The sequence below is a fragment of the Sinocyclocheilus anshuiensis genome, unplaced genomic scaffold (assembly GCF_001515605.1).
Source record: "Sinocyclocheilus anshuiensis isolate Anshui unplaced genomic scaffold, SAMN03320099.WGS_v1.1 scaffold392, whole genome shotgun sequence".
NCBI classification, from domain to species: Eukaryota; Metazoa; Chordata; class Actinopteri; order Cypriniformes; family Cyprinidae; genus Sinocyclocheilus; species Sinocyclocheilus anshuiensis.
Genome location: NW_015557091.1, coordinates 99,401 through 113,997, shown reverse-complemented (window position 1 = coordinate 113,997; position 14,597 = coordinate 99,401). Strand labels below are relative to the sequence as shown.

The 14,597-nt window shown below is 34.5% G+C and overlaps 2 protein-coding genes across 2 annotated transcripts in view; one reads left to right on the top strand and one right to left on the bottom strand.

Annotated features, from left to right (window-relative positions):
- Positions 1-1,381: 1,381 nt before the first annotated feature.
- On the top strand, positions 1,382-9,991 carry LOC107677257 (V-type proton ATPase 16 kDa proteolipid subunit). Its single transcript, XM_016472087.1, has 3 exons — positions 1,382-1,634; positions 8,030-8,213; positions 8,970-9,991. The coding sequence occupies exons 1-3, from the start codon at positions 1,562-1,564 to the stop codon at positions 9,172-9,174; spliced, it is 462 nt and encodes a 153-aa protein (XP_016327573.1). The 5' UTR covers positions 1,382-1,561; the 3' UTR covers positions 9,175-9,991.
- A 710-nt stretch (positions 9,992-10,701) lies between these two features.
- nubp2 (nucleotide binding protein 2 (MinD homolog, E. coli)) overlaps positions 10,702-14,597 on the bottom strand; it is a 4,896-nt gene continuing 1,000 nt past the window's right edge. The window contains exons 2-7 of the mRNA XM_016472086.1: positions 13,533-13,651; positions 12,201-12,399; positions 11,968-12,122; positions 11,787-11,897; positions 11,638-11,707; positions 10,702-11,037 (exon numbers count right to left, since the gene is read on the bottom strand). Of these exons, the coding sequence (XP_016327572.1) occupies positions 10,901-11,037; positions 11,638-11,707; positions 11,787-11,897; positions 11,968-12,122; positions 12,201-12,399; positions 13,533-13,651 (791 nt within the window). The 3' untranslated portion in view covers positions 10,702-10,900. The remainder of the gene's footprint in view (positions 11,038-11,637; positions 11,708-11,786; positions 11,898-11,967; positions 12,123-12,200; positions 12,400-13,532; positions 13,652-14,597) is intronic.

Below are 14,597 nucleotides of genomic sequence, written 5' to 3'. Positions count from 1 at the left end.
GTATGCAAATAAGAAATAACGTAAATATGTGCATTTGAAAGACAAAAGCCTTCCAAAGACATAATAATACATGGTTAAATAACCCACTGAGCGATAATTCAAATAAAAAATGAGTGTGCTCATCAGAAGTTGATGCAATGTTGCAATGTTGAGAAAACACTTATTAAAACTGAAATGATTTTTGTAAATCCAGTGGTCAAATGCTGTGTGGCGTCTTAGTTTTCTGTATAATTATGGACTTATGTGAAACTGGAGAAAGAGAGGAATTAGGGAGAATTAATACATTATGAATAATTTATTGCTATTGTGTGAATAATATGTAATCATGTAATCAATAAAAAAGTAACTCTGATTAAAAGTATTTTAAAAAGTAATTTACAAGTACTTAATTTTTGGAATCTGATTACGTAATCCAGATTACATGTAATCAGTTACTACCCAGCTCTGTCTGTCTATACGATATGAGCTCATTTATTATGTGACTATAGTAGAGTCTATTTAAATTCTTGCTGGCGGTGGGCGTGGCCTGCGGCTGACGTCACTGCCCGGAATGACCTTCATCTCGGGAATCCTCATCCACTGCGTGGGTGACATAATATCACTTTATTATAAAGAAGCGTTATTATTAACAGCACAGCATATCTGAGGGTCGTGATATAGAAGTCAAAAACCGTTAAATGGACCAAAATGATCTTTCTGATGAATGAAATGTCTTAAAATGTGTCCCCTGCGATGTGAATAGTGAACCCACGCCCTTTTAAAGAGCAACACAGTGGATAAGATGTAACAAAATTATAATTTAAGAAATTACGTATTAGTGTTACACATTCGAATCATACTGACAATGTTTTTGCAATCATTTTATTGCAAATAAGTTACATAATGCATAAAACATTCTGATCGTAACACGGCGGTTTTAAAAACACGCTATTTTGGGTTGTTTTATGTGGGAAAATCCGTACTTTATTTACCATTGAGACGTCCCTGTCAGTATGAAATGATTTAATAATAAAATGAAACATGCGGAATAAGTTTAAGAGTATAATATATTCACAACCAGATTATAAACGCATGATTTTTATTCTAAGGATTTGAACATCTTTAGTTTTAAAGGGAAAGCCCGCAGCGGAGCGAACTATCTGCTCTACTAATAGGGGAGGCCACAAAACCACAAAACTTTTAAATCTCTGTCTGCATTGCATCCATATGCTTTCTATTTAATGATTTCATAACGATTTCTATTTCACATTCCTTCTTGGACTCTATTTGAAAAAGTATACCGGCGCATCCCTCTATTTCGTCACTGTCCACCCCCTCCGGTAACCGAATGGGATTTTCCTCACGGTGTGTCAGGTGACACTTTCGGCCATTTTGTACCGCAGATACATCCTACAGGATCTGTTGGGTGCAGTTTCCATCGTTCGGTTGTGGTTTAAAACCGTTGTTCTCTGCCAAACCGTTTACCCTCAGAGCCCGGTACCCGTCAGTTTGTACGGTTCTGCCCGTGTCCAGCAGCATTAGCTCGGTGTTACTGGGGTTTTGAGGTGAAATTAGAGGAATAATGTCGTCGGGAAGCCCTGAATACTCGTCGTTCTTCGCAGTGATGGGCGCATCAGCAGCGATGGTCTTCAGCGGTAAATTTTATTTTAAATGTATTTATTTAACATATCTGTTAAACATAATTATATTTGCATAATTATTTGATCTCGATTGTAATAAAAATCTCCCTCTGTTGGTCACATTATTCTTGATATCTGAGGAAATGTCATTCTAATTATTGGTATTATTTTTTATTATTATTATTATTATTATTAGAAAAATAGATATACTTACTTATTTTACACATTTTTTTTTAACTTTTATTAATCATCACCTTCAGATTTGACATCAGAAATGATGTCTGCATCATTATAATTTATAATCCAATCCTGTCAGTGCTGGTTCCATTATTCCTGGTGTCTTATGAAATATTATTATTAAACACGTTCTTATCATAATTATGATACATTTCATATTAGTTAAAATCTGCTTTCACATAATGATTTCTGTATGATCATATCCATGCATGTCCTAGTTGAAAAATTGCTCATTATTGATATGTAGCTGCAACCGGCCTCTGATTTAACCAGCTATGTGTGACAATTCATTCCCTGGTTTGGGTAGATTTAGAGATTATATTTTTATTTTATTTGCAGGGCAAGGGATTATTTACAAGGTTAAACTGTTTTTTTCCACAGGTATTGATCATCACTCTCATTTGATTGGTTTCAGAGACTGAACTATTGAATTTAAGGTGCAGCCTGTAGTTGTGCATTAGATAATTATATTAACAATGTGATATTTCCTGATTTATTGAGTTTTTTTGTTGTTGTTGTTAAATTAACACCAAAGTGCAAGTTGTTCTGATGCATATTATATTAAGATTGGTTTGTAGTCATTAACAGCTTTAAGGTGACTGCGAGTGGTGATAAGGAGCAGGTTGCATCATATCATCCATCACAGAAGACGACGAACTAGCCTGAAATAGAAAGAAAAAAAAAAAGGAAAATTCCAATGAAATGAATTTTTAATAATCAGACCTTAATTTCTTGCTAATTTTAACAGCTTGTACTGTGTGTCAGGATGCTGAGACGAGCTGAAATGTATGTGCAAATTACAGTAGTGAGTGTGTGTTTCCAGCACGAGGCGTCATGCTGTTTATTCTCCGCTGGACTGTTAGAGGGCACTTCAGGCCTGTTTGGTCTGGTTATCTGTAACGTTATCTCTGTGAATGTCAGTATCAGGAATGCAAACAAACTAATACAGCAGCTGGTGTGTGTTTGTTTAAAATGCATACAGTGCTGGCTGGAGAGAGTGTATTTTTCTATTAAGTGAGGTCAGCAGATGCTCTGCCAGGCCATTTTGCGTGTGTATTTGCGATTGAATGATGCAATTCAATGAGAACGGCACTGAGCTCGAGAAAAAAAAACAGGGGCAGGTCTCTCTCATCCACGCCTTTTGTGAGTAAAGTAATGCGTTTGTGAGTCTAGAATTTCTTCTAGAGTATACATCCAGGTTCAGTTTGTCACTGAACATGAAAGCCAAATGCAGAGAAGAAACCGCTGAAGTTGAATTATTATTTATATATTTGAGGGATTCTGCTGCTTTAGATGTGAAATGCAGAATAAAGCTGGCGACCGCTCAGTTCTGTTTAGCGCTAAAATAAACTTGAAATCAAAATTAGCTTTAATTACCGTATTGACCCAAATATAAGACTATGTTTTTTTCTTGGAAATACATCTGAAAAAATTCAGTCTTATTGTCCTAATTCAGATGGGCTACCTGTTTTTTTTTTTTTTTTTTTAATGGTATATCAAAAAGTGTATATTTTTTAAATGTGATTGTTTTTACATTTTTAGCAGTTTTTACCATATTTTCAAAACAAAAATTTAAATAGGAAAAATATGCAATATGAAAATAATTGAAGACAAAATGAGTCTTTTTCCAAAAGGTACATCTGGAAAAAGGGGGGGTCGTCTTATAATCAGGGTCGTCTTATATTCGGGCCAATACGGTACTTCATAATTTGTATTTGAACTCTTAAGGCCTGTTTGCATCAATAATTCTAAGTTGCCTATAATGATGGTTATAACAACACTGTATTAGCGTCCACACCAACAGACAATAACGTTATCATACTAAGCAAAAACGCTTTAAATTCTCCAGCTCTTGGATGGTTTCTGATTGGTTGCCAGTGTTTTTATCGTTCATCAGCTGGAAAAAATTGATATTGTTACTCTGTGCTGCCTGTTACACTTATTTACACGTTATTGTTACAGATATCGTTCTTGGCCTTTATTGTGCACAGTTAATACATTATTTCTTATAAAAACATGTTTGTCTTCATCAATTGCTCCGCTTCTCAAACGACTGTCTGTTTCAGGTGACATCATCAGGGCCTCTTATTTTTAGCCCCTCCCCTTTGTCCATCTGGCTCCATCCCAGTATGCAACACCCCTTTTATGATCCAATTAATTGTAGGTGGCCCTACATTATATGTCCTGTTGTTCCCATAAATGTCACATTGTAAAGTAAAACAGGTTTCATGCTTTATATGTGTCTAGACGACAACAGGGCTTTTATTTTGCTTTTTTAAAGAATGTTCTGGATCTTATTTTTTGTTTTTATAGCTCAAATATACACTTATTAGTGCCCTTAAACAAGTGCATGACTCATTTTTTTTTTCATTATGGATTTATTACTGTAACCTTGATTCATTTCATTTCAAATTTTTTTTACTGAGAGATGAGTTGAAATTGTTTTCAGTGGCAATCTGCATTTTGCCACAAATGCCGTCAGTAGAGCTTAACTTGTAATGAACCCAAAACATTTCTTTATAATGGCCAGGAGTGAGCAAGTTAGATGTTGATCCAGACAGGTAGTCAGAAGGAACGGATGTATTTGATCTCAGATGTTCCACACAGACGAAGTGAGTTATTCTGTGAATCCCTGTCATTCAGGCTCAGCTGATCTGATCAACACTGCGTTTACTTGTGGAAGAAGTGATGTTGTGACTAACAGGCGCTGTGCACACTGTGTCTTTGGAAGAGCTGAAGCTAATTTGGGATGTTAGTCTTTTATCTGACTTGGCATCCTGTCATAGTTCAGTCTGTGCAGTCCTGTGCTCGTTTGTAAGTCTCTCTCTAAAGATGCCTTTACTAAATAAATGTATATGTTTAGTAAAGCAGGTTAGTATAGCAGAATGCAGTTGTTGCAGGTAGGCTATCTTCAGGACTAGTAGGGATGAATTATCAAATATGGTGATAGACCAAAATATTGTATAGCTGATTAATTGGATAATATTTGGGATATTTTTTCTATTTTTAATATCAGCAAATAACTTAAAGGCACAATATGTAAGATTTTTTTATTAAAATATCCAAAAACCACTAGAACAGTGTTATATATTTTGCTGACTTGTGTACTTGCATTATCCCAAATGTTTCGAAGAATGTTTAAATCCTGAGAAATAAGCAATTTTAACTAATGACACGGAGCGTGTCTATAGTGTAATTGTGTTCGCCTGCCAATGATGTCATAACCCCTCGATTTCCGGTTTTGTTTTGTAGAAAACATGGAAACACCAAAGACGCTTTAATATGTTGTGCATTTTAATAGACCAGTGACGACCGCACAGAGTAGCATTATAACAGAACTTTCAAATGTATCTAGTATGATAAAACAGCGCTGCTTTACCCCACATACGCACGACCGGAAGCAGCGGAAGCGGTCGACTGTGGCATAATAAAAGCTCCGCTGCTTTCGTTCCGTGTGTCACGCTCGTTTAGCAATTCCACACTCAGTCACAGTGTCATCAAACTATGCCTTTGTCTATTTGTTTATTTTGAATACGCGCCCTCTAGCGGCGTAAATTACATATTGTGCCTTTAAGCTGAGTAAGTAAATATTGTTATAATGCACAAATCATTTCCATTATATTTTTATAGTTAGTCATCATGTCAGTTATTGGCATAAAGGTTAAGAAAAATTGAATTAATTATTGCCATTGTGGATGGGTCACAGTTTTATCTAGTATCTTTTTTTCTTTTTTCTTTTTTCATTTTCGTTTGTAATCAGCTGTGCTTTTAAAGTCATCATATCCATTTTTGGTCGTTGCATTGGGTGTTGCATATTTAAGACATGTCAAGTTAAAATAGTCATTAAACAGGGCACTTCTGATCATTTTGGTTATATTTAGTTTTGCATATAATCTGTATCAGTCAGAATGTCTATATCTGTATATCTCTAGTCTTCATTTCCAGACTTTTCCTCCATTTAATATGTCCATATCTCATTGAGGGTCAGTTCTGGTTCTTCAGGATTATCCAAAACCTTTCCTTGGTCACAGTAATTCATCTTAAATGTATCTAAATGCCAGATGGTTTTACCAAGATGTCTGCATCATCAGACCATGTTATGAATGAAAGGTCTACTTGCTGATTTTTTTATTTATTTTTTTGTAAAAATAGACATGACCTAACTAACTGTGTATACAAAATGCTGAATTGGTCACGCAAGACTTGCCCATCAACAATAAAGCAGAGTTTATTCGAATATCCTGCTTTAAATTATATTCAGCATTGGTTTCATTCATAAATGTAATTATTAGACCATTAAAAAAAAACTTCTGGGAAAAGCTTAGATTTTCTGTCAAATATAAAACTGCTAGAGCTTATATAATGAATATAATTTTATAGTGTTGCAAGAAAACATTTTTTAATTATTTTATATAATTTATGGTAACACTTTACAATAAGGTGTCATTTGTTAACATTAGTTAATGTATTTAACAAATTAACAATGAATAATACATTTGTTACAGTATTTATTCATCTTTGTTAATGTTAGTTAATGAAAATACAGTTATTCGTGTTAGTTCACAGTGCATTAACTAATGTTAACAAATACAACTTTTGATTTTAATAATGCATTAGTAAATGTTGAAATTAATGATGTTAACATTAATATGTTAATGTAGAAGTATTGTTCATGCTTAGTTCATGTTAACTAATAATGGTAACTACTGTTAACTAATGAGCCTTATTGTAAAGTGTTACCTAATATTTATATTTATTGTATTTCATTGTTATGATTATTTTAATTTGTACTACTTAAACTGTTGTTAAACTGTGTTATTGGCTAGTTTGGGTGATTCTGTGCTGCAGTAGTAGTTGTAATCGTGGTTAATGCAGCAGGGTTACCCTTTAATCCCGGAAACTAAGATTAGACTAAGGTTAATGTGCAGCAGCATGTTAACCGTGAGCAGAATTAACAACTCTACACACGTCAATGTGTTTTCCAAGACTGCTGCAGCCAGATGTAAAATACAGAGGATTCATGCTGGGAGAAAAGGAAAAAAAAATGATACAGCCCTTCTAACTTGGTTTAGTTACCTGGTTTGAAAAAGTAAAAAAAACAAAACAAAAACATTATAATAATAATAATAATAATAATAATAAATGTAGTTACTTGAAATAAAACAAACTTTAACTGAAATAAAATATTTTTAGTCGCCAATGCAGCATTTGCTTATTTTCATTTAATTTATCCTGATGTGCTAAAATAACTAAAAACTAAAACTGAAATAAAAAAATGACAAAAACTATGTAGACAAAAATAGAACTAATAAAAATGACAAAAACACAACAAAATTACTAAAACTTAACTAAAATTAAAATGACAGTAGAATATATAAAAATAAAAAACAATGTAAGCTCAATGAACCTAAAGTAAGACTGGTTTCAGCCTGAAATCACCCATCTGCCAGTGCTTAAAGTATTATATTTTCTCCATGGTACATTTCTGATTTCAGTATGGGTGTTATTGGGACTGACTTCCTTAGTAAAAATAGAAAGTGTTATTGTGGTTTGTTTGATAATGGAATCTTCACTATTACTATTCTCATTCAGTTTTTTGAAAGAACTAATCATAAGTATTAAACTTTTGTTGAAAAGAGTTCTGTTATTCTTTATAAGTTGTCAAATTTATGAATTTTGAAATTTATGACAATACATGCAACGTGCAGACAACCCCGCAGCCTTGCAGAATGTGATAGAAATGCCCTGGCAATCGATTAGCAGTGCTCTAAAACACCCTAGCAACGGCGAGTCTGTTCAGAAGTGTAAAACTCCAGCTTACTCATGTTTTGCTCTTTTGGTTTCACTACTGAACACCGCAGAAACATTGCAGAATCATGCTGTTCGCTGAAGGCCGTTTCTGCAGAGTCAGGCAGTGTTGAGAAATTATGCAAGCTTACGCATCATGCAGTCTACACTTGATCACTTTCTTTTTGAAATCTGTATGATATTGGTAATGATTTTTGTATATTTTAGAGCTGGGTATAGATACAACTATATTTAGTCGCTGTTTGAGTGCACTTTTATTGGGAAGTCAAATAATGTGACATTCATATTTCAATGCAGTTTTGTTATAATAATAATAAAGGAAATTGTACGTGAAGAGTAAGCAGCTTGTGTGTGTCTGTGTGCAGCGTTGGGCGCGGCGTATGGCACAGCGAAGAGCGGCACGGGTATCGCTGCCATGTCCGTGATGCGTCCGGAGCTGATCATGAAGTCCATCATTCCTGTGGTCATGGCGGGAATCATCGCTATATACGGGCTGGTGGTGGCCGTCCTCATCGCCAACAGCATCTCAGACAAGATCACTCTGTACAAGTGAGTTGAACATATCATCACTTAAACTCTGATTCTGATCAGGGTTATTATAGGTAACTAAATAAATGGATGTATATATATATATATATATATATTATAATTTCAGTTACCATTTATTTTATCTGAAGTAACAAAAGTGTTAATGTTATAAATGTTATGAATAGTAGATAAACACAACAAAATTACTAAATATTTTACAAAATTGAAAATTTTAAATACATACCAATTCATAATATTAATAAATGCTATAATATTGTCTTGATACTATAATTTCGTATTATATTATTATAGTTTGTGCAATACCAAAATTTCTGTCATTGATTCCAGTAGTATTTTGCTATTTTTATCTGTATTGCTGATATTGTAGAAAGCTTGTTGTTGTTGTTGTATTGTTTTTTTTCAAAACATTCATACGTTTCTTTAGAAGTATATATTTTTTATGTATTTATTCATGCATTTATTTTAAATTATTTATTTATTTTTAATTCATTAATTTATTTTTAATATAAATAATATAAATGTATTCGAACATTGATTTACTGTAAATAAATTTCACTCTTTAAAAATGTTTCCATTTTGAAAACAGTAAATTACTTAAGTTTTCACAATCTATTAGGTCTCATTCATGAATAATTATGTGAATTATTTCCATTTACACCAAAAAAAAAAAGTCCCAACCCTTTTTTTTTTTGTCATTTACTCATTCATGTAGTTATTTATTTTACTAACTGTCTGATTGTTGTGTGTGTGTGGCAGGAGTTTCTTGCATCTGGGTGCAGGTCTGAGCGTGGGTCTGAGTGGGCTGGCGGCTGGTTTTGCCATCGGCATCGTGGGAGACGCAGGCGTCCGTGGCACTGCTCAGCAGCCGCGCCTCTTCGTCGGTATGATCCTCATTCTGATCTTCGCTGAAGTTCTGGGTCTCTACGGCCTCATCGTAGCCCTGATTCTCTCAACCAAATAAACTGGCAGTCAGCATGCTGCGCTGCCAGACCGCAAGACGGGCACATGGAACAAAAAGGAAAAAAATAATAGGTACCTTAAAATTAGATGAATTGAGAGGTGGGGAAATAATCCTACACATTATAACAGGCTCTGCGTTTGGTTTTATCTCTGAAAGTGTACAGTCGTCTCAGTTTGATCGTTTTGATTTCTTGTAAATGCGGTATATAGTGATTTCGTCCTGTGTCTGTGAAGAAAAAAAAAATCTATAATAATAATAATGCTGTAATAGATCTCATTCTCTGTTTGTTTCCACACCCCTCCTGCCTATCGAGCTGTTAGCCAATCACGCGTTCTCTTTCGCTCCCGTCATGTTAGAGACGGAAACGCAGGAACGCCTCTGGTTCCTGTCTCTTCCTGTCACGTGATTTGGGAGTTTTATACATTTCCACATTGGTGTCAAGAAGTGTTTGTGAAGTGGAAAAACGCACTGGCGAATCTGTATGTGGAATGGAGTAGTTTTTGTTAGTGTCCTTTTTTGTTTTCCATTGATTTAATTTATTGAGAATATTGTTCATGAAAATGTACTTGAACCTCCTCAAATCCTTTGAATTGATATTTATATAAACATATAAATATATATATAAATACAGATATATATATATATATATATATATATATATTAGAGCTGCACTGGCCGGGGTTCTGGCGAGTGCAGTTGTCTGGGAGTATTTCAGCTCGATGTGTGTATTTCTGGTTGTTTCCTGTGTATATCTGATGTTTGGTTGTATTAAAGGTGTGCGTGTGCCCCTCGACGGGTCTCACAACTGTAATTTCCACATGCCTGTGTTCCCTGTGCTTCTTCATCATCAGACGGCTCGTGTGAGTGTGTTCAGCTGTGTGTGTTTGTCTTCAATCTCAACCTTGAAAATAATTCACCAACAGCGCTGATAGAGTTACAGCTAAATGACCTTAACATCCTTAAAGCTTTTTTTTTTTTTTTTAATTGCTTGATTTTTCACAATCCATTACATGGTCTCATTTACTAACAATTATGTGGATTATTTCTATTTACACAAACAATTCTTGTTATCACAACACTTGCATACACACATGTATTTGGTCTTAACCTCATTCTAATGCAGTGGTTCTCAACCATTTTTTAACATTTTCTCAAGTGTTCCTGAAATTTTTTTTTTTCTTTAACAGAATCTGGGTGTAAAATTAAAATTAACATTCAATTTTGTGATTCTATAAGATTAAGATTCTGACTCGGGTATGTTTTTCAATAAAAACAATAGTTATTGAGAGGGAAATCATAGATCTATTGTTTATAAGGTACCCCAGAGTATATGTGGTTTTTGTGTACTTGTGGTTATTTGAAGAGTTTGAAAAGTCACTATATATTTTATATAATAAATACATATATTAGGACAAAAAAAAAACTATGAAGAGATTAAATATTTGTTAAAATGGCATGGAAATAGTAGTGGAACAGGCCAAATGGCTTCCTTATTTTCAAACGGGGGGACAAAAAGGACACCATTTCTTTTACATCTAGTATTTTTTTATTCAAAGCTACACGTTTAAAACGCATTGCATTATCAAGATACATATCTAGTATTCTCCAGATTTCAGATCGATTTTACAGATAAATCCTCTCATTACAAAAGACATCAGATGAAACAGGAATGTGAAGCGTCATCTCAGTGTCTGTCGTGTATCGACCGTGTTCAGTCAGTACTGTTTCAGGCATCCAGGCTGCTGAGGACAGTGTTCACTATTTGACTGATGGCCGTGTACGTGCTGCTCTCTGGAAACGCCTGCAGGAAGTCCCGCCCCTCCTCTAAAGTCGCTGTCAAGAGCGGATCCAGCGGCACTGAGCCTACACACACACAATCAGTATAAGTGTTTAAACAAAAAGGATGTGAAGTACAGGGGTTCAAAAGCCTGAGACCACCAGTTAAAATGCTTCTAAAACTGCATTTTTCTTATTAAATAACAACAAATAATTACATGTTAATTATTTATTGTAAATAATAATAATTCAAATTATTATAATAAATCATAAAGGTTGAAAATTTAACGAATTCAAGTATGTCCTAGTATTTGGTTTGTTTGACATGCACATGTTCATGTTTTAAAGCATGTTTTGAGATGTTTCACAGAGCATCTTAAAATGTACAATTTTATAATATTTATAACTTTTTATTAAAATATATTTTTTTTATAAAAAAAAAAAAAATGTATTTCAAAACAGAGCAGAATCTTTAGTATTTCATGTTTTAGTATAGCATGTTTGTTTTCATTTTACTTTCTCAGGCTGATCTTCAGTGTGACCTCAGACTTTTGGACCACACTATAGTGTCATCTATGCTGCACTCAAAACTCATTGAAATAAAACACAAAATGAGATGCTGTGCACCATCAAGTGGTGAGTGGTGGAACAACACAAGTGAAAAGTGTTGGTTGATCGGCACATTACCTAGAAACACAGATCCTGTGAGCTTGGCTAATTCCTCACCTCCACCTTTAGAGAAAACGTTACTGCACTCCTGAAAAACACACATCAATGTTCAAATACAGATTGTTAGATGGCATTTTCCCGTACAGCTGTATGTGTTCGATACTCACAGAACAGTGTGGACACACAAAGCCGCTCATGTTCTCCACGATGCCCAGGATTTTCACGGCTGTCTTCTTACAGAAGGTGATCTCGCGCCGCACATCTCCTGTAGACACTGCCTGACATTTGAAAAGGTTGTTAATGCATGTTATTCAGCAGACTAGAGATTTACAGTATCATTATGTTCACCTGTGGTGTAGTGACCAGCACGGCTCCATCCACTCTGTGTTTGCGCAGGTTCTCGAGCACGGCCAGGTGTTCGTCTGACGTCCCCGGGGGCGTGTCCACCAGCAGGATGTCCAGTTCGCCCCATGCCACATCACTGACAAACTGCCCAATCAGAGCTGAGGAAGAGACAAGGGATGTGAGACGTGAACACATCAGGTACCAAAGTTCAAAAGGTTAAATGGCAAAGGTCAGACCTGTTTTTTTGGGCCCCCTCCATATGACAGCCTCATCCGAATCCTCCAGCAGGAAGCCGATGGACATGATCGCGAGCTTCTGCTGGGGGTCTGCGTAGACAGGCACCCACCCCGCGTCACACTGATGCACCTCCGGCTTCCCCACACTCAGCATCCGCGGGATACTGGGCCCACACAGATCCACGTCCAGGATACCCACCTGGAGACCAAAACAAACAACATCATGACGAATAGAATAGAATAGAATTTAGTAGATCAGACCATAATAGAATACAGCAGAACAGAGCAGATTAGAATAAATACAGCAGAATATATTAGAATAAACCAAAATAGAATAGAGCACAAAATAATAGAATAGAGCAGAAGAGAATGGAATAGTGCAGAATATAATATAATAGAGCAGAATATAATAGAGTAGACTGAAATATAATACAATAGAGCAGAACTGAATAAAACAGAATAGAGCAGAATAGAATAAAATAAAATGCAGCACAATATAATGGAATCTAGCATAATAGAGCACAATAGAATAGAATAGAGCAGCATATAATAAAATACAGCACAATATAACAGAATAAAGCATAACAGAATAGAGCAGAAGAGAATCGAATAGTGTAGAATATAATAGAGTAGACGGGAATATAATAGAATAGAGCAGAACTGAATAAAATACAGCACAATAGAATAGAGCGGCATATAATAAAATACAGCACAATATAGTAGAATAAAGCCTAATAGAATAGAGCAGAATAGAATAGAGCAGCACAGAACTGAATAGAGCAGAACAGAATAGAATAAAGCAGAATAGAATATAGCAGAATAGTAAAAAAGAACATAAAAGAATAGAGCAGAATATAATAGAATAGAGCAGAATATAGCAGATTATAATACAGCACAATATAACAGAATAAAGCATAATGTAATAGAACACAATAGAATAGATCACAATGTAATACAATAGATCTGCATAGAACTGAATAGAGCACAATAGAATAGATTAAACAGATCAGAATAGAATAGAGCAGAATTTAATATAACAGAGCAGCATAGAACTGAATAGAGCAAAATATAATATAATAGAATTGTGAACAGAGCACAATAGAACAGAATAAAGCAGAAGAGAATAGAGCAGAATAGAATCAAGTAAAACAGAATATAAAAGAATAGAGCACAATATAACAGAATAGATCTGCATTGAATTGAATAGAGCAGAATAACAGAAGAAATGGAGCACGATAGAATAGAAGAGAGCAGCACAGAATTAAATGGAGCACAATACAATAGAATAGAACAGAACAGAATCAAATAGAATAGAATTCAGTGGTATTTCACCTTCTTGCCCGCATGTACGAGCGCCAGGGCGAGTTCAGTGGTGATGGTGCTCTTCCCCACTCCACCTTTACCAGACAGAACCAGAACCACGTGCTTCACCTGAGCCAGACTCCCTTTCTCTGAGAGACATGCGCACATGTGAGAACATGACGTTTCTATTTAATTCACCCATTTATAGATATTTAGATATTGTGTTGTCTTTACTGTTTATTTAGACCCCTTACAAAAATACTGCAGTGGTACAGTGATGCTATAATGTAATATCATGGTACTTGGATATATACCATGATTACCATAATTGTGTACCAATGGAAGTCCAAAGAATAGCATCATAAAAGAAACATTGTATTTCCAATCTAGGTGTCCAAAAACATGACATTATTTGGGTTCAAATACACAGGGTTTCTGCAGACATTAACAGAATTTAAGATGTATAGCATCATAAAAGAAACATTGTATTTCCAATCTAGGTGTCCAAAAACATTACATTATTTGGGTTCAAATACACAGGGTTTCTGCAGACATTAACAAGTTAAATTTAAGACTTTTTAAGACCTTTTTAATACCACCTTATATGAAATTTAAGACCTAAACCTGTAATGGAAATACACATTTTATTACATGCATATATGTAATATTTAATGTGTATAAATTAAAAAGAAAACAAAATATAATTGCTGTAATAAATGGTATTTATAACTACGATATACAGCGAACTTTTAATGTCAGCAGACAATATTAAATAAAATATAACAAAATATCCCTGCAAAATAACTGCATCACTGAGATTTTTGATGGAGTAAACAATTTATTCTGAAGCAATATTTTCATCAGTGTTTTATCAGCTTTTACATACTTAAATCTGCATATTTACCTTTACAAAGGCCTATTTTTAACCTTTTTAGATGTATGCATAATCTTACATGTCAAATTATTACAATTTATCAATAAATTCAATATACACTATAGGGCTGCTACCAGTCAGATTAAATAATTTACACTGCAAATAACAATAATTACAACTGCAATAAATAATGTTATGAGATTAATGTTTTAAATGCATTT

Coding starts and splice junctions, on each gene's coding strand:
- LOC107677257 (XM_016472087.1), top strand. CDS start 1,562: ATGTCGTCGGGAAGCCCTGAATACTCGTCGTTCTTCGCAGTGATGGGC. Junction 1,635..8,029: donor AGCAGCGATGGTCTTCAGCG/GTAAATTTTATT, acceptor GTCTGTGTGCAG/CGTTGGGCGCGGCGTATGGC. Junction 8,214..8,969: donor GACAAGATCACTCTGTACAA/GTGAGTTGAACA, acceptor TGTGTGTGGCAG/GAGTTTCTTGCATCTGGGTG.